Source organism: Periplaneta americana, chromosome 15, assembly GCF_040183065.1.
Source record: "Periplaneta americana isolate PAMFEO1 chromosome 15, P.americana_PAMFEO1_priV1, whole genome shotgun sequence".
Lineage (NCBI taxonomy): Eukaryota > Metazoa > Arthropoda > Insecta > Blattodea > Blattidae > Periplaneta > Periplaneta americana.
In genome coordinates, this window is record NC_091131.1 from 140164615 (window position 1) to 140192487 (window position 27873).

The 27873-nt window shown below is 37.2% G+C and overlaps 1 protein-coding gene across 1 annotated transcript; it reads right to left on the bottom strand.

Annotated features, from left to right (window-relative positions):
* Nucleotides 1-1575: 1575 nt before the first annotated feature.
* Nucleotides 1576-27044, bottom strand: LOC138715407 (junction-mediating and -regulatory protein-like). Its single transcript, XM_069848269.1, has 3 exons — nucleotides 25659-27044; nucleotides 23589-23771; nucleotides 1576-2245 (listed from the first exon to the last, which is right to left on the bottom strand). Exons 1-3 carry the CDS (start codon nucleotides 25816-25818, stop codon nucleotides 2010-2012), a joined length of 579 nt encoding a protein of 192 aa, XP_069704370.1. The 5' UTR covers nucleotides 25819-27044; the 3' UTR covers nucleotides 1576-2009.
* Nucleotides 27045-27873: the final 829 nt, after the last annotated feature.

The following is a 27873-nucleotide window of genomic DNA, read 5'->3' on the forward strand; positions in this document are numbered from 1 at the left end:
GTCACAGAAGTTGGCATAGGTGCCGGCGTGTAATATGTCTCGTCATCTAGTACGGGACGTGGCCCAAAAAATATATATCTTAAACAAGACCACCAGGCATTCCTTATTCGGTGCCTACCTTCTGCTGGCATGGAAGCTGGCATGGGTAATGGCATAGGACCTGGCATAGGCGCTGACATGGAATCTTGCACTGGTAGTGGTATTGGATCTGGCATGGGAGCTGTCATGGGTCCTGGCATATCATCTGGAATTGGTGCTGGTCTGGGTACTGGCATGGGATCTGGCAAGGATACTGTCACAGAAGTTGGCATAGGTGCCGGCGTGTAATATGTCTCGTCATCTAGTACGGGACGTGGCCCAAAAAATATATATCTTAAACAAGACCACCAGGCATTCCTTCCTCGGTGCCTATCTTCTGCTGGCATGGAAGCTGGCATGGGTAATGGCATAGGACCTGGCATAGGCACTGATATGGAATCTTGCACTGGTAGTGGTATTGGATCTGGCATGGGAGCTGTCATGGATCCTGGCATATCATCTGGAATTGGTGCTGGTCTGGGTACTGGCATGGGATCTGTCAAGGATGCTGTCACAGAAGTTGGCATAGGTGCCGGCGTGTAATATGTCTCGTCATCTAGTACGGGACGTGGCCCAAAAAATATATATCTTAAACAAGACCACCAGGCATTCCTTCTTCGGTGCCTATCTTCTGCTGGCATGGAAGCTGGCATGGGTAGTGGCATAGGACCTGGCATAGGCACTGATATGGAATCTTGCACTGGTACTGGTATTGGATCTGGCATGGGAGCTGTCATGGGTCCTGGCATATCATCTGGAATGGCTGCTGGTCTGGGTACTGTCATGGGATCTGGCAAGGATGCTGTCACAGAAGTTGGCATAGGTGCCGGCGTGTAATATGTCTCGTCATCTAGTACGGGACGTGGCCCAAAAAATATATATCTTAAACAAGACCACCAGGCATTCCTTCTTCGGTGCCTACCTTCTGCTGGCATGGAAGCTGGCATGGGTAATGGCATAGGACCTGGCATAGGCGCTGACATGGAATCTTGCACTGGTAGTGGTATTGGATCTGGCATGGGAGCTGTCATGGGTCCTGGCATATCATCTGGAATTGGTGTTTGTCTGGGTACTGGCATGGGATCTGGCAAGGATGCTGTCACAGAAGTTGGCATAGGTGCCGGCGTGTAATATGTCTCGTCATCTAGTACGGGACGTGGCCCAAAAAATATATATCTTAAACAAGACCACCAGGCATTCCTTCTTCGGTGCCTATCTTCTGCTGGCATGGAAGCTGGCATGGGTAATGGCATAGGCACTGATATGGAATCTTGCACTGGTAGTGGTATTGGATCTGGCATGGGAGCTGTCATGGATCCTGGCATATCATCTGGAATTGGTGCTGGTCTGGGTACTGGCATGGGATCTGTCAAGGATGCTGTCACAGAAGTTGGCATAGGTGCCGGCGTGTAATATGTCTCGTCATCTAGTACGGGACGTGGCCCAAAAAATATATATCTTAAACAAGACCACCAGGCATTCTTTCTTCGGTGCCTATCTTCTGCTGGTAGGTAATTGGAATATGGTGGTGGCATGCGATCTGGCATGGGAGATGGCATGCGGGCTGGCCTGCGAAATGGCATGTCAAATGAAATGGGAGCTGGCCCACGAAACCTATATCTTAAACGAGACCAGAGGCTCATTGCTCTTGGCGTGGGAGCTGGCATTCCAGTTGGCATGGGGGCTGGCACGGGATCTAGTATGTGACTTGACATGGGAGCTGGAATGATATCTTGCATTGAAGCTCGCATGGAGTCTGGGATTGGTTCTGGCGTGGGAGTTGACATGGTTTCTGGAATAGGTACTGATATGGTATCTTGCATGGGAGCTGGCATTGAATCTATCATGGGAGATGACATAGGCGCTGGCATGGATGCTGGCCTGCGATTCGACATGGGAAGTAGCCCACAAAATAAATACCTTAAAAAACGTCAGCAGCAACTCTTCGTTCTATTGTCATCTTCTTCTTCTGGTGGGTTCTGTAATGATGGTGCTGGCACGGGTGATGGCACGTGTGGTGGCACGGGAGGAGGCACGGGTGGTGGCACGGAATGTGGCACGGGTGGTGGCATGGGATCTAACATGTGAGCTGGGATTGGTTCTGTCATGGTAGCTGGCGTGGTTTGTGGTATTGTACCTGGCTTGTCTTCCATGTATCCTGGTAAGTCTGCAAGAAGCAAAATAAACTTGATTGTTATGCATGTGTCACTGCATTCACTTGCTTTCAGTGAATGACATAGACCTAGTAGTAAGGCGAGGATACGTATTCAACTGCATAATTTACTCTCCATTTTCAAGTCATACAAAATCATTTTGTACATGTTTTGAACGACAGTAGTAACGAATATACAAAATTAACTGTATCTTTTTTTTTTTCATATTTCAGGCGTTCCTGTGTATATTAACTATTGAGCATGCTATGCAGCATATTTTCAGGACTTCATGGCATAAAGCTCCAAATTAGCATACTTGGTAAAAACAATAATAATCTTAATTGTCAGCACATATTTTTCTCTTAACTGTACTCGATGGCGGAAATTCCTTGCATATGCAATGTGGATTGGCAAAACCAAAACAATCACACTATGCATTTGTTCCATTGCACTACTGCGCAACAAGAACCATTTCCAAAGACATCTATCTACCTGACTTCATCATCATCCATACAAGTTTTAGGTCATGTGGTCTATTAGATCTCATAATAAAGAGTAATTTTCTCTCAAACTCTTTATGGGGCTTCCCAGAAATCTTTTCCCCTAAGATAGATAGTGAAGCATAGCTTTTGGGATTCTGTGGGATCTCATACATCGCAAACGTCTCATGCAATTGTTCTCATATTTTGTATGAAATTGAGTATTGATTACAGGCCGAGTTCTTCCATTACTTCATCGCTGCGCTTATGGTCTCATTTTTATATAATACTGTTCTTCGCATAAATCTTATTTCATTAGCTGTTCTTTCCCCTTAATATATTTGCCTCACTAGCATAAGTCCATTCCTGTGGAGTAACGGTCACCTCGTTTGGTCGCGAAACCAAGTGGTCCGAGTTCGAATCCCGATCGGGGCAAGTTACCTGGTTGAGGTATTTCCGGAGTTTTCCCTTAAGGGAATAAGAGCACATGCTGGGTAACTTTCGGTGCTGGACCCCGGACTCATTTCACCTGGATTATCACCTCCATTTCATTCAGACACTAAGTAACGTGAGATGTTGATACAACGTCGTAAAATAACTCAATAAAATAAAAAGAACTGCCATAACAGAGTACAGGGTTTGTTGAAGTCGTATTCTAGTGCTTTTCTGTACCAGGGAAGGTTTCATTACTCTATTGATCATTTACATAGTCTTGGAGTGTTTTACAGTTTTGCTCATTATTCTAAATAATTATCAAATGTTAATTTGTAGCCAATATATGTAATATCATTTGCTCTTTCTAAAATTTTGTCTTCCAAACATATTTTACTAGGGACAAGCTATTTTCGCCAGAAGGCGAAACTTTCTTTTTCTGTATTATTTCCATGTTATATTTTGCAATGATATTTTACTAATGTACTGAGTATTGTAGATCATTTTCTGTAGGTGCTATTAAAACTAGGTTATCCACAAATATTAATTAACATATTTTTAAATATCTGTTTATCTCCAACTCTTTATATCGCATGGCTCTCCATTCCTGAATAATTTTTTTCGTGTGCATTATAAACAGAAAAAGAGAAACACCGCAAATCCGTTTCAATCCTATGTTAATTTCGAGCTATTCTGAGGTCGTGTTATTCATTTTGTCTAAAATTAAATTTATCCTACCTGACTTAAAAATCCCATAACCACCTTCTCCTGTTTCACTTATTCTCAGTTGGCATCTCTTTTGATAAGTTTATTCATACACACTAACATCTATGATCGTATCACGTGTGTAGGATCTTTGGGTATATCTGTAGGCCATGGACTTTTGTTCTGACTCTGTTTTTATTGTCGTGTGTTATAAATGGCTTGTGTTCATGTAATTGATTTAGATTTTATTTTAATGTTCATGATATTGGTGATTAAGGGTGTTATGAATCATGATATGCAAATTTCCAATCCAGTATATGCCTTCGTGACTGAGGGAAACCATGAAAAACATGAGTCAAATTGGCTGGGCACGGAGTTTTAACCCAGAATTTTTCGAATATGGGCCTAAAACATTACCAGTTTTCTTTATTGCTTATCCATTTTTGTAATTTTATTGTTAGTTACAATTATAACAATAAACGTTACATTACAATAGACTATTAGGTCATGCTGTGTTGTGCAATACTGTCCAGTTGTGCAATTAAACGGTCTTCGGAGTAAACTTTGTTACTTAATCTTTCATCCAGTGTTCGCACTATGTAAGTTTTCGGGGCACTGTACTGGAATGTGACGCTTTTTAGATTGTAATAATGGTGAGGGTATACCTTGCACCAAAATATATGACGGTCTTTCTTCCTGGAATTGTAAACCCTCGTAAATCCCTATCTTCTTAACCCTTAGGCGCATGGCATAAATACAATGTGATAATGACTTCAGGAATTGGCAACTCAGCTAAATTTTATATAAGTGTCTATCTGTAGCATACAAGAGACGTCTAATTTGGGTCGGATGAGATCGGTCGAGATCGGTCACGCTGTGAGGAGTAGAAATTTTCAGGTGTAGCTAGCTATATTGTATGTCGAGTTCTTATTGGCTACCATCGACTAATGTGTGATTCGGAGACAAATAGAAATGTCGCTCTCAAACATTCCATGTGACGTCATAGAGAGGTCGGGCTTCGCGATCAGCTGTACGCTCTGTGCTATTGAAGAGAGATAAACGTTTCAATTTCGATTATAAAGTAATTCATTTCACTTATAGAATTAGTTACAAAACACTTTGACATTTCGACGGCTTAGTGTCAAAGGACACTATCGCCAAAAATCGACTTTCTGAATTATTGTAGTATCATGTTGTACAAAGTAGCCTTTATAATAGTGTGAAAGTAATATGTCTCTACAAGTAATAGTTTTTTTTTGTTTTTTTTTTTTTTAAGATAGTGTTGTGTTAATTTAGACAGATGCTGAGTGTCAAACAACACTATCTAGACTTAGTTTTCTTTGACAATAATAAAATATAAACTAGAAGAACACTGAGTTGAGATAGTGTTCTTTGTCTCTAAATTATTTAACATTTCTAAGATTTTATTGGTGACACTTCCTCAGAACATACAACCAAGAATATAATACAATCACCATACTGTTTATTGTTAAAGATTTGATAATTTTTTTATTAATAGAACACGCATTCTTAAATCAATTCAGTTTGTAAGAAGTTTACAGTTTGTAATAAACGTTCTATATCTGGACTGTACACCTTAATCAAGGTAACAGGGTTGATGAATTGGTATTAAATGATAAAACATAGGTAGCACAGTAAGCCTAAGGTTGCGGTGCATCCGGATCAATGATGAGCCCAAATGTTGGGGGGAGGGAAATTCAGGAATGCTAATGTTCAGACAGAAAACCTTTCATATTAACGTCATATTTTCAAAAATAATTTTAATATAGCTTTTCATAATCCCAGAAAGCATCAATGCAATAAATGTTATAAATATGATCACATGTCTGAACTTAAGAAGATAGAAACGGAGGCAGTTCGTCAGTCCCACATTGAAAGAAAGGAAGCAGCTCAAGTAAAAGAAAATTACAAAATTATGGCATCAGTGAACGTTCTTTACTTTTTTTAATTTTATTTCGAAGCTGTGCGCTACAATCCAAGTTTTAAAATGGAATGAGTGTTTTATAAACGTAGATTAGCTGTAGGCCTATATAATTTGACCGTGTATGCTGTAGTCAACAGAACAGCACAAAATTTTATATGAAACGAGATAATTGCAGAAAGGGAAGCTGCAGTAGTACCATCACGTCTCTTTGCTCAAATGAAAAAACTGCAGAATGGTAAAAGGTTCTATTTCATGTTCGATACTTGTGGAGGAATGTGCTTATATCAACCATGCTCCTCTACGCTGCGAATGTTTTTGACATACCTCAAATTGAACATATTTTTTTTAACCAGGACATTCACAAATGGACATAGTCCACGCGAACATTGAAAAAAAAAAACAACCAAACATACAGAAATATTTGATCCATCAGGGTGATACACTATACTTTAAGCTGTATCAAAAATAGAAGTGAAACAGAGTGATTTAATTATGTAAGAGAAATTCAGAAGACATTAATAAAGAACAAGAAAGTTGACACTAACGGAAACATTGTAAGATGGCTGGATATAGTGTGGTTCCAGTATCGGAAAAGTAACAGTGAACACTTATTATTTAAATACAAGTATGATGAAGAATTCCAAAAATTCAATGTACAAAGCAAGATTACACTTGGATTTAGGCTGGATAATCGTCAGCTTAAACCAAAGCATCAAGGAGCACTAAAAATATACAAGATTAGAAAAATAAAAATCTATTGCAACTGTGTAAACAGAATATTTTACCAGGAAATTACCAATTCTTTTACAATAGTTTAAAAATGGAGAACAGGAAATCGTAATATAAGATACAGTACTCAAAATGAAGAGCAATGAGTGATTATAAAATTAAGAGGAAATTTCAAATTTTTATATGAGAGGTGTAGATATTGATACTATTCAAAACATAAAATACTGAATCAAATATAATATAATATATTCATATTATAATTTTATTCAATGTCATTTAGGGCACAAATTCTGAGTTAAGTGTGTTTTCTTTTCATTACGTGCAGACAGACTTTTAAATGAACTGAATTTGTAGAATTCATTATTTTTTAAATAAATTGATCATTAATTGAATAACTTTTTCGTCCAAACCCTCATCAGCTGTGGTATATTAAAGTAACATTAGCAATATTTAAAAACACTGATGTTCTAAAATGCAATGTAAAAATGAAGATAACTTTGCTCTTTTATTATTTTATAAATGCACTGTTAAAATTATTATTTCAGATAATAGTATAAATTGATCTAATAATGATAATATTATGCTTTTATGCTGCGTAAATAATATTAACTGGTATTTTTATAATCTTACTGATATGTTCTAAGTTTAGATAATATTCCTTTATGAAGAAGAAGAAATTGATATTTGCTGCTCACCACAATAATTAAATTTGCATTGTCAAATAGCTATATTTTTTATTAAAATGTTTAAATTCAATATTTTGGCATTTATTTTTAACACTGTCTACTAAATTGAAATCTTCGTTAGTAACAAAGAACACTATCTCCAAAATGTGTTAATTTTTAAGACAATACTAAAATATTTCTAGAAAATATGTACTGTATTGTATTGTCTTTAGGTTTATATTTGATATATATACAGTATATATGATTTAAATTTTATCAACATATCTCTTAAATTAAAGCAGTAACAATAAAATGTACACAATTAAACTGTTTTTTGCCTCCCTTGTAAAGTTGTGATTTTGGAGTTAGTGTCCTTTGACATTAGGCGTCGATTTATTCTAAGTCTCAGATATTGTGTTTCTCTTGAAATGAATAGGTGTAGTGGTCTAATAAGTGTTACATACATTTGTACGCCAATTGCTTTTAGACCTACACTTCTAAAATGTATCTTATTTATAATTAATAAGTAATGATTGTACAATAAAACATTAATGATTGTACTGTTGGGTCGAGTGAAATCAGTCGCGCATGTGTGATTTTGGTTCGATGCTTGTTTCCTGCATGTAAGGTTCCTATATTGTACTAACATAATATGAATATCCCCACAAAAAATTGATTAAATCCAACATAAATAATTAATATAAGAACATCATTAATAGTATGTTATGAAATACCATATAGGTCACTCACCATTTAAATCCAATCTACAAATGAATGTGTAGATACCAGTTTTTCACTTTACACTGCTGAACTGTACATCACTGTATATAAATCTTGCCACCCATAGATAATGTTAGGATAAAATGAATAAACTGTCTTATGAAGAAACGAATTTAACAAATACAATATTACTAAATAACAAACAAACAACAACACTAAAGAAACATGAACTGTACATATATTTTATTGATCTGCTTCCTTTCTTTGCAAAAGTGACAGAGAAATATTTAGAACTTCTTTGCGGATTGGCTTGCTCATATCAGATTTGTTTTTGTATTTCTCTTTTGTTCAAAACGGTCAGTCTGTCGAATAGTCTATCTCTGGTTAATTTTATGAGAGTTGATATGTCTTTGTCTAGTCTTCTTGTTTTTTTTACAGTGCAGGTATATGTGCTTTAGAGCACTACGTTGCATCCGTTCTATGTGCATATTAATATCTATACCACAATTATTTCCTACGGCAGCGGGCCCAACACACTACGTTCTTCATGCAGTAGTAGTAAAATATTAAAAAAATAATGATAATTCAGTATCACCTGTTAAATACTGAAGGATTCCTACCAAAAGTTTAGCATAAGTGTTCTCGTCATTTTCTGTATGAAGAACTCGTAAATACTTGTATGTTACTGGCTGCTAGGTTAAATCGTTTATTTTATTCCTAATGTTCTTACTCCATACTTTTTCGATGTGCCAGGTGTAAAACAAGCGTTTATCGGGAGGGCCCATCGCAGTTACCCAAGCTTTATACAGTGCGATCCAAAAGTCCCTCCGCAGCTCCATTAGTTGTAGTAATCCTGTAGACAGCTGGTACGTAATCTTGTAGAAAGTTGACATTTTCCCATTAATTCCGGTTTGACAACCTCACATCCCCAGTCAATCATATGCTTAGCGGCCAGTGCTGCCACTTGAATTCTCTGCCTGGTGGATTCTCGGCTGCACCGTGGCTACAGAAGCACTGCGGAGAAACTTCTCGCTCGCACTGTAGTAATATCTATTGCCCAGGCACTTGGAAGTTCTTCATTCGCCTTCTAGCTTCCCGGTATAATTTAGAGTCCTAATCCAAAAAATTTGATGCCAAAGCTGGACATTTTCGTAAACCTTTATAAAATTCTTCTTTCATGTCACTCATGAAGATTTTGTGGCCAGGATACCAATTTCTTGTTTAACACAATTAAAAAACAAAAGATAGCACATTTTCATCTGTCCTATTAGATATTAAGAAAGTCCCTGGAAATCCCTGATTCATTTCATCAACTGTCATTATTGCGATAAGTTGAAATCCATAATCACCCATACCATGGGTAGGCCCTACCATCAATAATTGAGGGGTTTGCCGGAAAAAGGGCGTATACGTCAATATGGCTAAATGAGATACATGCAATCTAAGATTTTAAAACGCACCTGAATAAAATGTTATACACGCATGCAGCCCTTTCCTGCAGGTATGTACAGTACAATCAAAACAAAATTCCGCTATTATAATTAGCGAATTATTCACTACATTTTAAACCGTTTTTCCGAAGAAGGGCATATAGGTCTATCCGCCTTTCTTCCGGCAAAGCCCTCAATTATTACTTTCTCTGAGCCATATGTTTTTAAAATTTCTCCCTGGGCTTTGTATTATAAGAACAAAATCTTCTTCTTTCAAAAAATGTGCTGTCATGTCAGGAGCAGTTCCTTGTGGCTTATAATCAGGGAAAGGAAGTTCATGCCCTAAAAATGTGAAGAATATGTATGCATTTATGCCGTAAAAATTGTTGATAAATATGCTACAAAGTATTCATTATCAGTCTGAGATTATTTTAACAGAATAATAAGGTATAGGTAACTTACGTTTAGTCTATGGATTTTGAAATGCTAGCCTCATTGCTGAATGTTCCATTTATGCTGTTACAGTTCACAACTAAGCAGTGTCGTATGTTTTCTGTTGTCATTCTTTGCCTGTTGTCTCTAAGCATAGCTTTGTAGCGCGATAAATTTCGTTCTACGTCACAAGAAGTAAGAAGGGCTTGCACAAAAGCTGTGAGCTGTTCTACAGAACATTTTGTTGGTTTTTGGGGTGTTTTTCCTTCGAGAATATCTTGAATTTCTTTAAGTTGATAATATCCAGGGTTTTTGGAAAGAATATTTGCTGTTTTCTCATTCACTTTATCTCCTACATTTTTTTGGAACTGATGTTAAACTGGATATTGTTCTATCGAAATCTGCTCAAGACTGCAGTAAAGGAATACTAATTGCTAACTCAAGAGGCTCCCTATGGGGGCACCATCGTTATGTTCAAAATTCATAAACATAAATTAGTCGTGTTTACAAGGTTACATACTTTTAAAAATGAGGGAAAGACAAATAAACATACATAATAAGCAGGTTCCCTGCATAAATGTTAAAATATGATGCTTTTATAAATAGAGGCAAAATATGCACATTAATGCACAATAAAAGTAATATAATTGTATTCAGAAATGTGTGATTTATGTAGATAATCTTTCAGCATATTCAAACAATGATAGAGAATAAATATGCAAATACATGAACTTCCTTTCCCTACTTATAATACAGAATACACTGATCACTGCTTTCTGTAACTTCCTGTATCCAGCATTACGCATCCCCTCTTCCGAAAGATTGAAGGCTTTCTCAGTATTATACAGTCCTTTTTAGTTAAGAGATGTACTGTTTCTAAACTGGATTCTGTGACAGAGTCTCGTATCTCATTCAATATGGTGTCAAATGGTATCTTGTTAGCTATCTTACTGGCTGTTTCCAGGCGCTGAGAAGAAGAGAGAAACAAATGGCCAAGGTCACTTCCATGCTCAACATGTGTGTCCGTAAATTATAACTTCCAACTCTCTTATTTTCATACTGGCCGGACAAAAAGCATTAATTTTTGCTGCCCTGTATTTGTATATATGCCTTTGTCTGTTTCACATAGGCATGTAATACTCAACTGTGGTAACAGGAAAAATAGTGATGCTTAATGTTACTTGCTGTTTTCTGACACGCTCTAACTTACTGTATATAAAGTTTTCTCTGGTCTCCACTTCTGTGTTTTTCTTCCATTTATGAACTTCTAAGTTTAGAAATGTTTCCGATTTAGTTGTGATATATTATGAATTTCATTATAATGTTTTAATCATTCATATTTGGTTGTTTCATATGAACAAAGAGAGCAATGATGTTTTGATACATTCTTACGCGTCACTGCTTCTAACTGATGCACCTGACTTTCGTGTTATTTCAGAGTTTGTTTTCTTGATTACTGAGCATCACACATTTCACATTTAAAGATTTTGTCACTTTTAAACCTATTATATACAATATTATGTTTTTTTTTTTTTTTTTTTTTAATTTCATGCCTTTTAAGATTCTTCACATGATTGAACTGCGCGTCATAATAATCGCACTTGAAGGACTTGCTTACTTTCACAACATGCTTTACTTTCTTATGAGTTTGTACATTACGTTTATAAGAAAACTGAGGAACCACAAAACTTACATAAAAAGTATGGTTATTACTAGTTACATTATATCAATACACATCTAAATAGCACAAATAAATAGAGAAACAAATTTAACAAATTACAGAAGAAACACAGACAATTCTATGAGATTTCGAAGGCTGCTGCCAGGATGATGGCATTGGCCTACACGATATAGACCACAGTCTAATACGCGTATATATACACATACACGAGATGGCTCTTACAACGGCAGACGACCGATCTCGACCAATCTCTCCCGACCCATCAGACACGCAGAAATTGAGACTCCTGTTTGCTACAGCTAGACGCTTGTAAATTTTACCCCTTGCTCGTTTCTACAGTTAATTGGTGAAAGGTGTGAAGGAAGGGCGTCATGTTTTGGAGCAAAGTATAAATGTAAAGGTGTCGGCTTTATATGCAATGGAGTCATTCCACGACAGACCGGACAAATTTTTGATCTCATATTTTTAGAATTGTTTGAAACTTCTTGTATGCTTTCTAAGGGTAAAAATAAGAGACCCATATTATTTTTCTTGGCCCCAGTTCTGGTTATTTTGAGATCTATACAGCATCAAAATTATTGAAAAATTGTACATATTGGCATATACAAACATTCGTTTCTCCCATTATGTGTATCGTATGAAATCGAGGTTAGTTTCATTTGGAAGGTTAAATATCAGGCTTTTAGCCTGTGTATAATCACTTTCCATTTTTATGTATTCACAGTACTTTATGCCATAATTATTATATAGGTTAATTTTGTTGTTCATAATGTTAGCAAACTTAGAATACCATTTTTAAATTATCAGCATGTTCTCCATTTAATTATGTGTAAGTAGACCAAAATTTCATAGTGGAAAAGCAATAAATGACAGAGTAAAAAAATACTAAATAAATACGCGCATAGAGCTCTGTTGCGCTCTTAATCCCTTGTAGCGGCACACTGTTAACTGTTGGCTGAAGTCTGGCATGCGACATCACACTGGCGACTGTCAGTCCTCTTTGTTTATGTCTGGAGAAGATTGGCTGGGATATACAATACCATACCTAATCCAGGTCCAAGGCGGAATGAATTCTCTTCAGTTTGTTCCGAGATTTTCAAACGTTAGGGCATTAATAACACTGTACTATAGTATTACCGCGAGTGTGTGTGGCGTAGTTTCTGTTATTGTTTTTAGTTGGTGCAATTAGTGTGTAGGCTAATCACAATGAGTAATAACAGAACCTAGACATGATCGGTGTTTTAATCCTTTCAAAATAAGCAATCATAGTCGTAGGTTTAAGAAAGGGAAATTAAGGTGCGTGACTTCCAACATGCTTAAAAATTGAAAATGCAACACATTAAGTTGTCGTACAATCTTAGGATTTGTGAAAATTGTCGTAAGAAAATTTTGTTAATGTCAAATATTAGTGAATCAAGTGCTGTTCAAACCAGCAGTGTTGATATCTTAGGCGGTTCTAGTGTCCAGAACATTGAAGAAGAAACAACAGGCAATTCGGAAATTGATAAATAATTCAGAGGTGTCAGAGGTGTCAGTGACGGACATTGATAATTTTAATGAAAGTTTGATGTCAAGGGTGAGACATCAATTAAGAAGAAATTATCACAGAAGAATTATCCCTAACAGAAATATCAGAAAATAAAACAGACACATAAGGAAAAGATTTTTCGCGTTGAGAAAAAAGGAAGTAGAAACAACACCAGATGAGAAGAGTAGCGGTGACATAATTAATAAGCTACCAGAGTGTTTCGGAAACACTACTGACTTCTGTCAATACTATATATTTGAAGAGTGGTCATACAGTAAAATTAGGGAACACTGTGATGCATCTAATCACATGATCAGTGTTGCAAAAAACTTAGCTGCAGAGAGGGGAATTCTCTCAAATCCAGAATCTAGAACTGGATAAACTTTAGACACATCCATAGTGGAAAAAATACTTAATTGACCATTACACTAATAATGATATAAGTCGCATCATGGCGAGAAAGTAAAACTTCGTTTCTGTAAAAGAAGACGGCCACAAAGTACAGAAACAGAAAAGATTATTGTTATCAGATTTAAAAGAAACATTTTGAGCTTTTAAGGTTAAATATTCAGACATACAAATTAGTTTTTAAAAATTTGCGGAACTAAGACCAAAACAATGTGTGCTTCCTGGAGCTAGTAGTACTCATTCAGTCTGTATGTGTGTGGTCATCATGAGAATATAAAGTTGTTAATTGATGGTGGAAACATTGCGAAATTAACAGCCAATCTACGACTGAGAAATTACAAAGATATGATTTCACAGATTGTATGTAACCCTGTATCCCTTAAATTTTATTTTTGTTCCTTCAATCGAACAAAAAATTTGACAGAAATAAAAAACATCAAGGTTAAATTTCCTTTATATTTGTCCTGTTTGAAGTGGAATGACTCAATGAAGATATTTGGTGGCCAAGGAGGTGGAACTCCATGCCGAAGATAACTCCCAGATCTTGTGAGAAGAAAGTAATTATAGAGGATTTCACGTTAAGAAAAAAGCATTGATTATAGGCCTATGGGTCTTGCCTAATACGAGCGCTCCAAAAGTCGCTCACATTAAAATTATGGTGTCTATATTGAGTAATGCAGTTGGAAAGTACTATTGGCTACCGCATCTTGTTGCTACAGCAACAAACCTTGTCGTCATTGTGATGTGTATGTATACACTGACGCTTGCAATAGTTCTTTGTTTATTGCTCGGCAAACATGTCGTTTTCCAAAGAGCAACGAGGTTTCGTTGTTGAACATTATTTTTCCAGTCGTCCTTGTACACGTGTTGTAGACGAATTTCGCAGGAATTATCCGGATGTGGTAGTGCCCAACAATTCGACCATAACGAGAGTAATCGTCAGTTTCAGGGAATGTGGATCAGTTGCAGACAAGAAGAGAACCGGGAGACCGGCCATTTTAACTCCTGCTAAACTGGCTGAGGTGAGAAATGTGATGGAGCGTTCGCCTTCAAAACGTTCGCGGAGACTCTGAGCTCCGCTCTTAGAGTTCATGTGGAAGTGCTCAGAGAGCGATGAAGCGGTTACATTTTCGTGCTTATCATGTACGCAGTGTTCAAGAATTCAAGGAGCCTAATAAACAAAATCGCGTAGTGTACTGTAGCTTACATGGTTGCGGTCATTAGTTGACAACCATGGAATTGCAGAGCTTGACCGTGTGTTCTTCACAGGTGAGGCGTGGTTTCACCTTAGTGGTTACATGAACAGTCAAAACTCTCGAATTTGGTCCACCGAAAATCCACATGTGTTCCATGAAACCCCCTTACACTCTAAAGAAATTGGAGTGTAGTGTGCCGTTTCACGTCGTCGTATAGTGGGCTCCACTTTCTTTGAAACTACAGTGCCCAGTGTTGTGTACATAGATATCATTATACAGTTTATTGCGCTTCTTGACAGTGATGAATGTGATTGTTGGTTCCAGCAGGACAGTGCCATATGTCACACATCTAATGAAACCATGCAGTTTTTGCGCGAGCTTTTGGGTGAGCGTATCATTTTTCGAGGATTGTAGCGTCCATGACCTCCTATTTGACGTCCCCAGATTTCTTTATGTGGGGTTATCTTAAAGGAAGGGTATACAAAAACAGACCGCACACTCTGGAGGAACTAAAGAGTACCATAACAACGGAGATTAACAACATCAGTGTATGCGTGCTCAAAAAAGTGGCCGCAAACATGGTAAAAAGAGTTCGTACATGCCACTGTAAGTATAACACGGTACATGTCATGAACTGGATGCGCGGTAGCAAACTCTGTCTCTGGCGTCAGCCGTTGTACAGACCGCTTATTTAGTCCTGACAGCTCAGCGACGCGAAAGAGGGGAAAAGTTCCGGAGTAGAGATAAGGGCGAGCGGTCGGTAAAGGAATGCAGTACAGCTTAATTGTACTGGAAACATGCCGCTCCACCGCACGCATGACATCCCGATCGCTTCGAAGGCAAGCGAATGAATAACCCATACACCCCTTGGCGTAACTAAATGGATTCGCCTGATCTAGGCGCACATCTCCGGCGACTGTCAGGACTAAATAATCGTACTGTACACTTCAAGTGGCGGGGATTACCAGTCTTACAGTAGTTTGAGGGTTTGAGTGAAAATTGTTTGTTTTTTGTGTTTGTAAATAGTGATTGTACATATTTTTGTGTTAGGTTTAATAGAGCTACTTCATTCTGTACATACAAGTAAGTTTCATCATAAGGTCATTTGTTTTAATAATAATTTCTGGAAAATGTTAATATAAATAATGTTTATGCTATCTTTCTCAGTCAAAATATGTCATACGACCGTATATTGCATAACTGAAATATAAATTTAATTGGTCTAGTTCTAAGGACTAACATTATGACGTACTATTGAAAGTAGCTATTGCGAAAACAAAACAAGAAAAAATGCCTTTTGTATGCGCTATTGCTACCTGCTCAAACAGCCTACAACAAGGATTTCTGCCCGCGCGAGTATCACTTTCCACAGATTCCCTAAATAAGATGTGCGTAGGAAAAGATGGGCATATTTGTGTAGAAGGGAAGATTCTTTCAATGAAGAAAACGCAACAGTCTGATCTTATCATTTTGGTGAAAATTATTATGAAAGGGATCTTAAAACGGAGCTTCCAACTTTGAAACATAAATGGATATTACGTGAATGAGCTGAACCCCAACTAAATAGGCCTATACCGAATTCTAATCCCGAATCAAATAATGATCCTTCAGAACGCCGGACCCAACGCATGGAGAGGAGAAATAACAAAAAGATCCTAGAAAATGTGTTGGATTCCAGCGTCTCGAACACGGGAGAAAATTATTGTCCTGCAATTAATAATGGAAATGAACAAGTGTTCACTAATCCTAGTATCTCTGACACGAAAAAATTGATATTTTGAAAAAAAAATTGTTGAAATCCGAAAATGAGATGCTTTCGGACCAAATTACAGAGCTAGAAGAAACTTTGAAGGAATTAAAACATGAAAATATGCACTTAGAAGCCCGTATTAAGACTTTTGAAAATGAAAGTATTAAATTATCCTCCATTTTCAGTCCTCAAAAAAATCCGTGTTAATAACTAGAAGAGCAGTAACTTGAAGGGGGAAAAAGTCGAAGATGTTGCTGTAGCAGTCACGTTACAAGCTCTGTCTAAAACGCCTATGATTTTAAAAGACAACTTAAATATCCATTACCTTCTCCTCGAACATTACAAAGGCATCTCTTCACCATAAAATGCATGTAGGTTTGATCTCTTTTAGTTTTGAAATCTTAAAATATAATATAAATAATACGATTGACATGGAAAAAGACATAATAATAATAATAATAATAATAATAATAATAATAATAATAATAATAATAATAATAATAAATGCAAGTGCAGCATAGCATTTCTTACGACAATACATTTGACTGTTTAGCAGGCTTGTGTACCCACGGGGCGTGAAACGCTCGCGTCAATTTAAAAATATCGTGATTGCTCCACGCCAGTTCCTTCTTGCTGGAAAGCGTGGTCCGTTCACACGGAAGGACAAAGTAGTCAGTCGAGACGTAGCCATGGTTAGTTGCTGAAGAATGTATGGCAGGGATCGGAGAAAAGGTCATCGTGATCATTAGCAATAGTGCTGTCGAAGGGGCAGCGCAGTAAACTGTCTTTGCTTCACTCTCTCCCTTCCAATCAACTCCCCTACAACTCCAGTACACAGACATCTATCAGTGGATACCTGATTATATTAGATTGTTTCTTTCTCAAAACCTTCAACGTCTGTTCGGAAACGTGTGTTTAAGGAAGAATGGGAGGAACAGTAGGTGTGCATATGGTGACAATGTAGACGCCTCTTCTATTCTAAAATTATAATAGACACTTAAAAATCAAACATCTAGCGACATTACGACACGTCATAAGATTATCACGAAATCATAGGTAAGCATGAACATATCCAATGTAATTGTAAACGGAAATGTATGCAGTAGAAAATAAGTATAAAAATAATTTTCTTTTCGTAGGGCTAGATGGAGTCAAGCAATTAAAATATAGAAGAACGAAATTCAAATAACAGTTCCAGTATTAAATTATGATGGAACAAACTGAGTCAAAGGGAACTCCATGCAAGTTATATTATTGCTTTGGAAATCGCAAAATAAGGAAGGGGGGCTATCAATTAATTTCAATAAAATAAAATACATGGTTGTGGGTAGTCGCAGCAAGGTAAATTTAGATACTGGGGATACACAAATAGAAAATTCTGAATCATTCAAATATTTGGGTGTTACCCTCAACAGTCAGGCCAAAAGTGATGAAGATAATAATAAGATTGGCCAAGGAAAGCGGGCCATAAGACAATTAAATACACTCCTGTGGAATGACAAGGTAACAAGGAAAACTAAGACAAGTATATATAAAACTATAATAGAAAGTATATGTACCTATGGATCTGAAACTTGGGAAATGAGAGACAGGATGAAGAAGAAATTGTTGGCTCTAAAAATGGATTACTGGCGCCGTAGTTGTCAAGTTTCGAGGATGGACCACATTAGGAATGAGGATGTCCGAAATATAATGCAGGTATCAGGAGATATCTTACAATCAGTGGAAACTAAACGCCTGATATGGTATGGGCATCTCCAGAGAATGTCAGCCGACCGCTGGCCTAATAAGGTCTTCAACTGGACTCCCCCGGAAAAAAAGAGAAGAGGAAGGCCAATGAAGAAATGGAGCGAGGAGGTTCAGGAGGATATGGTCTGCAGGGGTCTACAAATGGGCGATTGTCAAAACCGGAGTACCTGGAAGTTGAGAAGCGGGAGACGGCGACAGCCGTAAAATTACTCACAATACATACATACAAATCGCAAAATCATTGAAGTGCTAAAATAAAAGACAATTCATTAAAACATGTCAGAATAAAGTTGCTAACATTATTTGTCCCGAATAATCTTATGTTTTTAACAGTATGAAATTATCCACACAGACATTACAAAGGAGGATAAGGGATATTGAAACACTAGCTGAACGAGAAATAAAATCAAAGATGCATGAACAGTGGTCTAATCTCTCGTTTCAGGTGAAAACACAGATATTGATGCAGTATAAATGGTAATGTTCATCCGCGGAGTTACGAATTATCTCTCTGTATAAGAATATTTGCTCGATGTCATTACACTCGAAGGAAATACAATAAGAGAAAAGTTATGCCAAGCATGAAGAAAATATATAGAAGAAACGAATCTGAACAGAAAGTAATTAGTATCTATAGTAACATACGGGACTCGAAATAAGACTTTAAAAAAGTCTACTAGGTGGACTAACGTGATATTAAGAGAGCTGGAAATAAGTGAGGACATTAAACGTTGTCATTGTATAACACACCAGACTGGCTTAGAATTATTTAAAATGCTCTCCATAGAAAATATCTATAGTATTATCATAGGTCGCCTGCCGCGACCCTACATAGCTGCTATGTTTGTCTCTACATTCGATATATTTCCGAACAATTTTTTTCTGAACGAAAACTTGTAAAATCTAAACAAAGATCGTGACTAGCAGACGAAAATTTACGAGTTGTATTAAGAGTGGCAATTTGTGAAGTATTTTCCTAGGTTGTTGTAGCACAGCAAACATAAAGGTGAAATACAATACAATCTGTTCATCTATAAAACAATATTGTGTAGTCTACGTCAGATGATTGGGTTGAGAGTCCGCCACTGGGATCCGAACGGAGTGCTCTATACTCCTCGACTAATATTACATCTTACGTACTGCGGCTTGCGTCCAGTGATGTCATCGCGAGTACAAAATTGCCGACGGCTGGGTTATATGTTCAGTTTCAGCGAATGAAATCGTTTCTTGCAAAGAAGAAAACACAAGAGAAGGAGATGGTGGGTTAGGCAGTGGACACTACAACGCAAAGCTTTGGGAGCTTGAAGATTTATTGAAGGAGAACTTAAAAATCATCCTGAGGATTTCAAAAATTCGTTAAGAATGACAGAGGTACAATTTGAAGATTTGTTTGAGCGAGTTCGACTTCTTATAACAAAATATGACACAAAAACTGTATGAAACAAACAATAACTGCCAAAACAGAACTAGAATGTCACTTGAAATAGTTTATTTTCATTAACCAGGCAGCTTTAGGTTTGTAGATCTCATCGGTAGACTTTTCTGATCTCTCACTCTCAGAAATTTTCCTCATTTCCTGGCAAAAAACTTTTCAAGTTTTTAAATTTCATTATAAATTCCTTCGGTCCAAATGTTGGTATATTTAGGGTAGCAGACATTCGTTTATCCGCTGCTGCTTGTTTATCACGATCCCGATACTCGCCCAATGTTGGATTGTACAGAACATGTTTTATTTGATACCTATAGTTCCAAAAATTGTATTGTATCACTCTTACTAAATCTAAAAACAAAGCTAACAAGACATCTTGCTTCACTAAAGCCAGGCGGCTTACGACTGAAAATCAAACATGTTTGATCCCGTCACGACCGAATCGTGAGCTTTTGACGTCACCGGCAAGCTTACTACACCGCGTTCACATGGATAGTGGCTTACGAAAGCATACTTGACAGAAGCGTTTCACGCCCGGTGGGAAATGATGATATGCATTCTTATAGATAATATTTTACGATCCGACAGCGCAGTAACCCCTGCCATTCTTCATACTGCTGTATATGAATTGAAGAATATAGGCCTAAGGATGAGAGGATTCGTAAATGACATGGGGCCGTGTAATATGTGGATTCTGTTAAAGTTGGGTCGTGTCCAAAATAAAACCCAATTTCAGAATACTAACGTTCCTGAAATAAGTATATGGGCTTTTTGTGATGTGCCACATGCGCTGAAATTCTTAAGAAACGATCTTCTTGATAGTGGTTTTGAAATTTGTGAATGAGAATACATTTTTAAAACTTCTGAATTACAACAAAAGAGATCTGAAATACACATACAAGATACAAAATGATCATTTAACTCTGTGTGGAATGGAGAAGCAAAATGTAAGAAAGGTCGCAGAAGTTCTTTCTAATACAATATCCAAAACCATTTTGCACCTTATTCCCGAAGAAAAGCATGTATCAAAATTCATGAAATGTGTTAATGATGGATTCGATGTGTTGAACTCTAGCCAGCCACTAAATATAATTTAAAGATCATCTACGGCATAGAAACTGAAAAACAGGATCAAGTTTTAGATTAATTATTTCAATTGTTCAACTTAATGCGTGTAGTGGTAAGAAAGTTATTTTGCCATTTCAGAAAGGATTTTTGATTTTTATAAAGAGTGTTCGAGGTGTGTTTGAGGAACTGAAGAGAGACAACTACAAGTATCTTATGACATCTAGATTAAATCATTTCCGTCAGTAGCTAGCTGTTTCCAGCAAGATAGACCTATTCTTATATAACAGCTTCATGTCAGAGTTTTTAATTTATAGATCCTAAAGCACAGTTTAGGAATCACAACACAACTTTTCTGCTCCATTTTATAGTTTTTCTCAGAATTGAATAGTAGAACAGATATTGACTTACTCTGTGTACATATTTGTTCTATTGAATGATGCAAGAGAGCTTTCACACAGCCTCCTCTAGCATTTTCCTTTCTTCCTAGTGTCACCAAGTACAAAGTGCTGGCCATCCTAACTCCTCTCTTCTTTCGTATTTCGAAATCTAAAGAAGACGCCATCCTCCCTATATAATACGCTCTCTTCTACTGTTAAATTATTTTCATCTTCAACGAAAGACTTCGGAAGCTCTCTGTTGCTTCTTATTGTACCGTAAACCCTTGTCTTTCTTTCAAGAAAATGCCGTAGATAGAAGTTCGGTTCCAGAAAGTGTATATCGTGTCTATTTCTAATCTCTTTCCTTCAGTAGCATATGAGTATATTTCCATGTTACATATACGTTGTTATGACCTCACTTACCATTCTCATGAGAATGCCGTGTTTTACTAATTTTCCAGAATTGCATGTCCATACTCTTAGACGGCTTCTCTAAAGAATAATTTCCTCATTCAGGGACAGTTTCAACTGAAATTTTATTGACGGTTTGTGAATGTGTCTGTACGCTATAAATTTTTAGGGGAAGGAGGGGAGAAGGATCCAAAGGTAATAAGAAACTTCCTATTCAATAATATGTTACGACAATTAAAAGCCTGTGACTTAATCTACAAAAGTTGACATATGACAAAACAAACCCTTACGTAAAACCAGAAATCTCCGTGGCCCCCGACACCTACAGCTGGCCACCTAACTATGGAGATTTCCGTAGCCAGACGCCAATGTTTTAAGTAATAGTGCTCATTGTATTTTGCTGCGTGTATGCATATATTATAGTGTTACTGTTTTCCTCCGTTTTTAATGCATGTCTGTGGCGCGTAAGCTTTCACACTTTGTACAACGGATGACGTAGAGAAGGGCGGGGCTTGCCTCGTAGTCTGCGCGTGGCGAGTACCGTGTTATAGCCTACCTACCGTGGTATAGGTCTCGCAAGTAGAGAATACCGAAGGAAGGAATGCGAATGAAACAATGCGATAAGGAAGAGCGGCGGACAGGAAAGGTCATGAGATAGATTAAATGATATTCAAGAGTACAGTCGGAAGAGAAATGACATCTATAGAATGAGTCTTGCGTTATGATAGTTACATCACGACTTTAGTTTGTTCCGTTGCATGTGAATACGTGACTTGTATCGCACGGTATTATTATTTCATTCATAAACATATGTTACGCGTTTAATTAGCTTCAAATTTTTCTCTTGCTACGTTCTTCATTTCCACAACTGTGTCCTCATATGTTCATCTTGTTGGAAGAGACAGTACTTCAATCGGCCAGCATTTCTCGCCCCCTCGGCGTGCCTACATACACACGTCAAAACAGACAGCAACGCCACCATTGCTTTTCGGTAATCGTTCCTTGCGCGAGCTATACATGCGTTACTGAACGGGGCTGCAATTTTCAGCATATGTTGTGAAAAATGATGTAACTTAAGTTAAACCTGATGTAAGTAAATGTAACAAATTCATCTTTATAAATATATGTGAACGTATTAGGACATAAATACAGACGGTATACCAAAAAAATTGTTATAATAAGGTCTACCCATTTATTCATCCATAGAAACCTATTAAGATGTGCGCTACTTTTGGATCGCTCTGTACATTGTACAAGCTATGTGATAGGTAGACGTTTCTATGGCAACTGGTCATTTGATGGAATAGCCCCATATGTTCAATGCTTTTTTCTTAAAGTGAAATCTTCTATAGGGGATTCTAAATAGACAGAGTAATTAAATAACATTATTTCATGATATGAATACTAAGCTTTAGGTTGTTCCATGTTAATTTATCTACGTAGGCCTATTTCCATGATTTCAATTTGGATTAAGTTCAACAATCCTTTGATGATTTTTCACAATAACATGAAGCTTCAAAATTCAGGTTTCTCAAAACTTTAAATTTTGAGTTGTTTTCTTTTCTAAATGGGCTGTCGATATTGTATTCCTCCTCTGACTGTCTACACACTTGGTTAAGAAACAACGATTTAAAAATATGATACGATTATATTTACTGTCATATTAAAAAGCTAGAGAATTTCATGTTAAAATGTTTAATGTTCTTGCTTTCTCTCAAGAACCTAATGTATTTTAAACTTCAAACATTTAAGAATAGATTCTACGAATTGTGACTAATTCAACAAGTGAATCGGGCGACTAGTGAGAACTGGTTACATGACATCTCTGGATAAATGCCATATTCGCTACTAATAAGAATTCAAGTCTCCTGAACTTGTGCACAGAGTCCGTAGATATCCAGAGTACCACAATCCTTTGCGCCGGAAAACCGACAAATCAGTCATTGCAATTCCAGCGCAGCGCTCGCTATTTGTCGTATATGCTACAGTTGTATAGGAATGAAATAATATAGTCTAAGTCAGAATCAAATAACCTACTCTTAATTTTAAAGGCCACGGACACTGCCTAAATTGAGCTTTACTTTAAATATTCCTATCCCAAGAGTGTTGAAATGGAATAACAATGGCGGCCGATTAGCTGATTGCGCTACTCTGGGTATCCACGAGCTGCTTGTGCATAGCTGAAAGCAATTGTATACTTCGGGATGTAAACAGTTACTGTACCTTCCCGGCTATCGAATTGGAAATAATGAAGTCCAGCCTCCAAATTCTTCAGATTCTGCGGGTCCCCCTGCCTGACTCTCTTCTCCCACTCCGCATTCCAGTTGTTAAATGCCCGCTGTTGGTCGCTGCTCGAAGCCTCCACCATCATCGGTGTTTCCATCTTGTCATTTTCTTCTTGTCGATCTAAAAGGAAGTGTAATTCTTGGTTAAAATCTTCGTAATACACTGATTGGTAACTACGAAGAGGATAAATGGGTAGCTACTGTCCAGCCGAATGCTTATGTCGCATCCCGGTTTGCCCCAAACGTTTCTCCTGTCCTCTCTGTAAGAACTAGTGGATACTCTTCCCTGCAAATATTTGCTGTACAGAATTGGAAATTTACGTAGTATTATACAACTGTTTAAAATAATTTAAAAGAAAGGGCACGGTTAAGTAAGTAGGCCTAACTGCTATGTGATTTCCCCTGTTTGGACGACCCTGCGAAATAACCACTCGGACGGACAGTAGTACGGTAACTTGTACGTCTCCAAACTATTAAAAATAAGTGAATCATAAAAGTGAAGTCTGAAAAGGAATCAAAAGATGAATCGCATAGTAACGGTTACTTCTAGTATAGGTACAGTACAACCTAAAAGAAAAATACATTCAGGGAACTGAAATGATGGAAGTTTAGACTTTCATTTAAAATGAAATTAATTTATCCATATTCTTTTATTCACAGATGGCTCCTAAATGTTGTGTGATTGTGTACCAGCAATTACCAGAGTGCTATAAGTGAGAGTGTTATGTTACAGTTCTCAAATTTCCAAATGAAAAGGATAAGTTATGTGGCTAGAAGCTACTCGTATATCTCGAAGTGTCTTCACGTCAACAAAGCATTCAATTGTGTATATTAAACACTTTGAAATATAAGAATTAGACACGGATTATCATTTAGTTGTATCCCCTATTAGAATACCATAACCATGGAATAAAAGAAAGAATAAAAATTTCAAGCAAGAAAATAATAGGCTTAGGTCTATATTTAAAATAGATTTATTGAGAGATAGTAGTATTCAATGGCTTTATGAATGTAGAATAAAGGAACACCTTCAACAAATCAAAATTTCAGGAAACATAGAAGAAGAATGAAATAACTTTACATATATTTAAAAAAGGCTGCATTTGAATTTAGTGCCCTAAAAATTATAGGCAAAAGAGAAAAAAAGGCATACCAAAATCGAATGAAGATATCAAAAATGGTAAAGGGGAAGCATATCTCCGATTTTTACAATAAAAAAACTTGAAGATGAAATAGTACAGTAGAAAGTGGGCAATTGCATTGATTAATGCACAAAATTGCTTTATCCTCGCCAGATATGCAATAGCTTCCTCTACATAATCTGCGGTCTTTAACCGTAACAAAAAATACATTCAGTCATTCAGTCATTCATTCATTCATTCATTCATTCATTCATTCATTCATTGTTCTCCCAAGTCCAGGTTTTCCACTGCAAACCCAGCGTTCTCCAATCTTTCCTATTTTCTGCCTGCCTGTTTGTTTCCTCATATGATCCATATATCTTATTCTCGTCTATCATCTCAGATCTTTTTCTGCCCCCAACTCTTCTCCCTTTCTCCTTTCCTTCCATTGCATCCTTCAGTAGGCAGTGTCTTCTCAGCCAATGACCCAACCAATTCCTTTTCCCCTTCCTGATCATTTTCAACATCATTCTTTCTTCACCCTCTCTTTCCAACACAGCTTCATTTCTTATTCTGTCTGTCCAATTCTCATGTTCCATTCTTCTCCATATCTACATTTCAAATCCTTTTATTCTCTTCTCTTCACTTCGTCGTAATGTCCATATTTCTGCTCTACAAAATGCTAAACTCCATACGAAGCACTTTACTATCTTTCTTAGTTCTTTTCCCAAAGGTCCGCAGAAGATGTTCCTTTTTCTATTAAAAGCTTCCTTCGCTATTGCTAGCCTCCTTTTGCAACTCCCCACTATTTTCCCACCTCCCTCCTGATATTCCCATCACATCCACTCTGTTTGTTCTTATTGCTTTCTTCAAATTTTCCAACTTACCTGGCTGCAGAGTAGCTCCTGTTCCAGTTGCAGTCGTCAGTCTTCTTTCTTCTTTTTCGTGTTCTGGCATGAATCGTCCTTCTCCTGTATCCCCCACCCGGACATCCGATTGGGGGGATAGTTTACGTCCGGAATTTTTTACGGGAGAAAAACTCATCATGCAGTTATTTGTAATACTATTCTTCTTGGGATAAATAAATGCGGAAGCTTCCCATTGCTTTCCGCACACCACTCTCTCTTTCGCATCTTAAAAGATCCCAGGGGGCCCCAGCGTGGAGGTGAGGAGAGTGGATTTGACTAATTAGGCCCTCCGGACTTCACCGAAATTCACCACAAGGGTTAAATATCAGTTCCATCAGGGTTTTTGACCCGATCAGAGACCGGGAAATCCCAATTAGTCTTTGCCCCCCTTATTGAGTCTAAAGCATTATGAAGGTCATCGATGTGAAAAGGCCAACTAAGATCCTTATCGAACATGATACCAAGAAAGTTAGGCTTCCAGGATGATTTATGATTAAAGTTATGTCATTGAAATACTAGATATGTGAAATTAACATTATTACCTACTAAGAAATAAACATGATGTTCTGGCTACATTAAGAATAAAATAATTAGAACGACACCATTTTTAAATTCACAAATACCATTAATTATTAATTTTCAGTTTGCGCAATACCTAGATGTGAAACAGGAACAAGATGAAGTTAAACTTATGTGAAGATTAAAGAAACTAGCACTTCAATATTATTAATTTATGCAGTGATAAGAGAGATTTTGAAACAAATGCTGTGTGGATTGGGGGCACACAGGTAGGCTTGGGATAATTTGTATTGTTCTATGAAAGCCCCTTGAATCTTGGTGTCCCTGAGTGAAAATATGTCTAGCAGAGCTCACATTTGAGTGGATGAGAAATTGCATGTGAAAATTATTTTATGTGCTGTGCACTTGTCTTTGGACTGACACTAAAGACAGGTAGGTCCAAACATTGCAAGTCATCATGATGATCAGCACAAACACAACTACCGCTCAGACAACACTTTCTATAGGTTATGTTTTGCAGAATTCCCCAGTCTTAGTATTAAGTATTCATGTTGTAAATTCGTGTACGTTACACTGTTTAATATGAATACTGGAATAATCTTACTCTCGCTGTTTGTGTTTGTTGTGTACATCATAAAAAGCATACTTAAAATTACAGCACTTTTCATTTCCACGACTGATCCATTAAAGTTACACTAAAATGTTAACCAGATTGAACAGGCGTTACAAAGAGCGAACAGCCCGTCTCAACAAAATCGTAATAAAAAAGAAATATTACGCATTCTCATACGCACTAAGTACTTATTCTACTCAAAATTCTTTCATGGAGTGAGTCTTCATGGGAGTCCACCTGTATCTAGGCAACAATGTCACACGACTGTCCACAAATAGCATATAGGGGTTCTTGTTTACTGCGCATGCGCAGTATGTTGTAGGCGAAACTTATACAATAAGGAAACTCCAGATTTTTTCCGTATCTGTACATACTCGTAGATCTGTGTTTGTAACAACTGGTGTTGCCTAAACTCCAAAAGACACATACTATTTTGTAGTCGTTAAAATCTACATATTTCCACACATTCGAATATACAAGCTATAAAAAAATCGGTATAAATTAATTTTAAGAATTAAGAGAATTGCCCATTCAAGACGTTATGGACAAGCAATAACTTAACTTGAATATTTCTCAAATCAAAAGCCTTGTATTCCTAGAGGTAAATAATCTTAAACCCTCACTTCCCTGCTACTGCACTGTGGACCAGGAATATTGCTGGAGTAATAGTTCATGTTATTTCAATTATTTTACCTAGACTGCACTCCATTTCTGAAATCTGTGGAGTAAATCGACGCATTTGGGAGGAGCCTACGACAAACAAATGGGCGGAGTCTATCAGTGCGGGAGTATATTGCGAGCTGCATCGGCTTACAGTCGCTATGGGGTAAGATGCGCATGACAGAAGGTGATAGGTAGAGGTGGCATTTTAGACTCTCGTCTTCAATCAATGTTTTCCCCCAGAGCGGTCATTGGACTGGCCCCCTCCACTCACCACTTGCGCAAAGGACTTGTTTCGGTTCCTATACTCTACAGATTCCAGAAACGGAGTATAGTACAGAAGATGAAAGCCACAAGGTCTAAACCTGTTGGTGAAACGTTTATTCCATTAATTCCGTTGAG

What these genes read in the sequence shown, in the direction of transcription:
- LOC138715407 (XM_069848269.1), bottom strand. Translation starts at nt 25,818, where the DNA reads ATGATGAGTTTTTCTCCCGTAAAAAATTCCGGACGTAAACTATCCCCC. An exon ending in AGGAGCTACTCTGCAGCCAG is followed by an intron (nt 23,772 to 25,658) that starts GTAAGTTGGAAA and finishes ACTTCCTTTTAG; the next exon opens with ATCGACAAGAAGAAAATGAC. An exon ending in CCAATTCGATAGCCGGGAAG is followed by an intron (nt 2,246 to 23,588) that starts GTACAGTAACTG and finishes TGCTTCTTGCAG; the next exon opens with ACTTACCAGGATACATGGAA.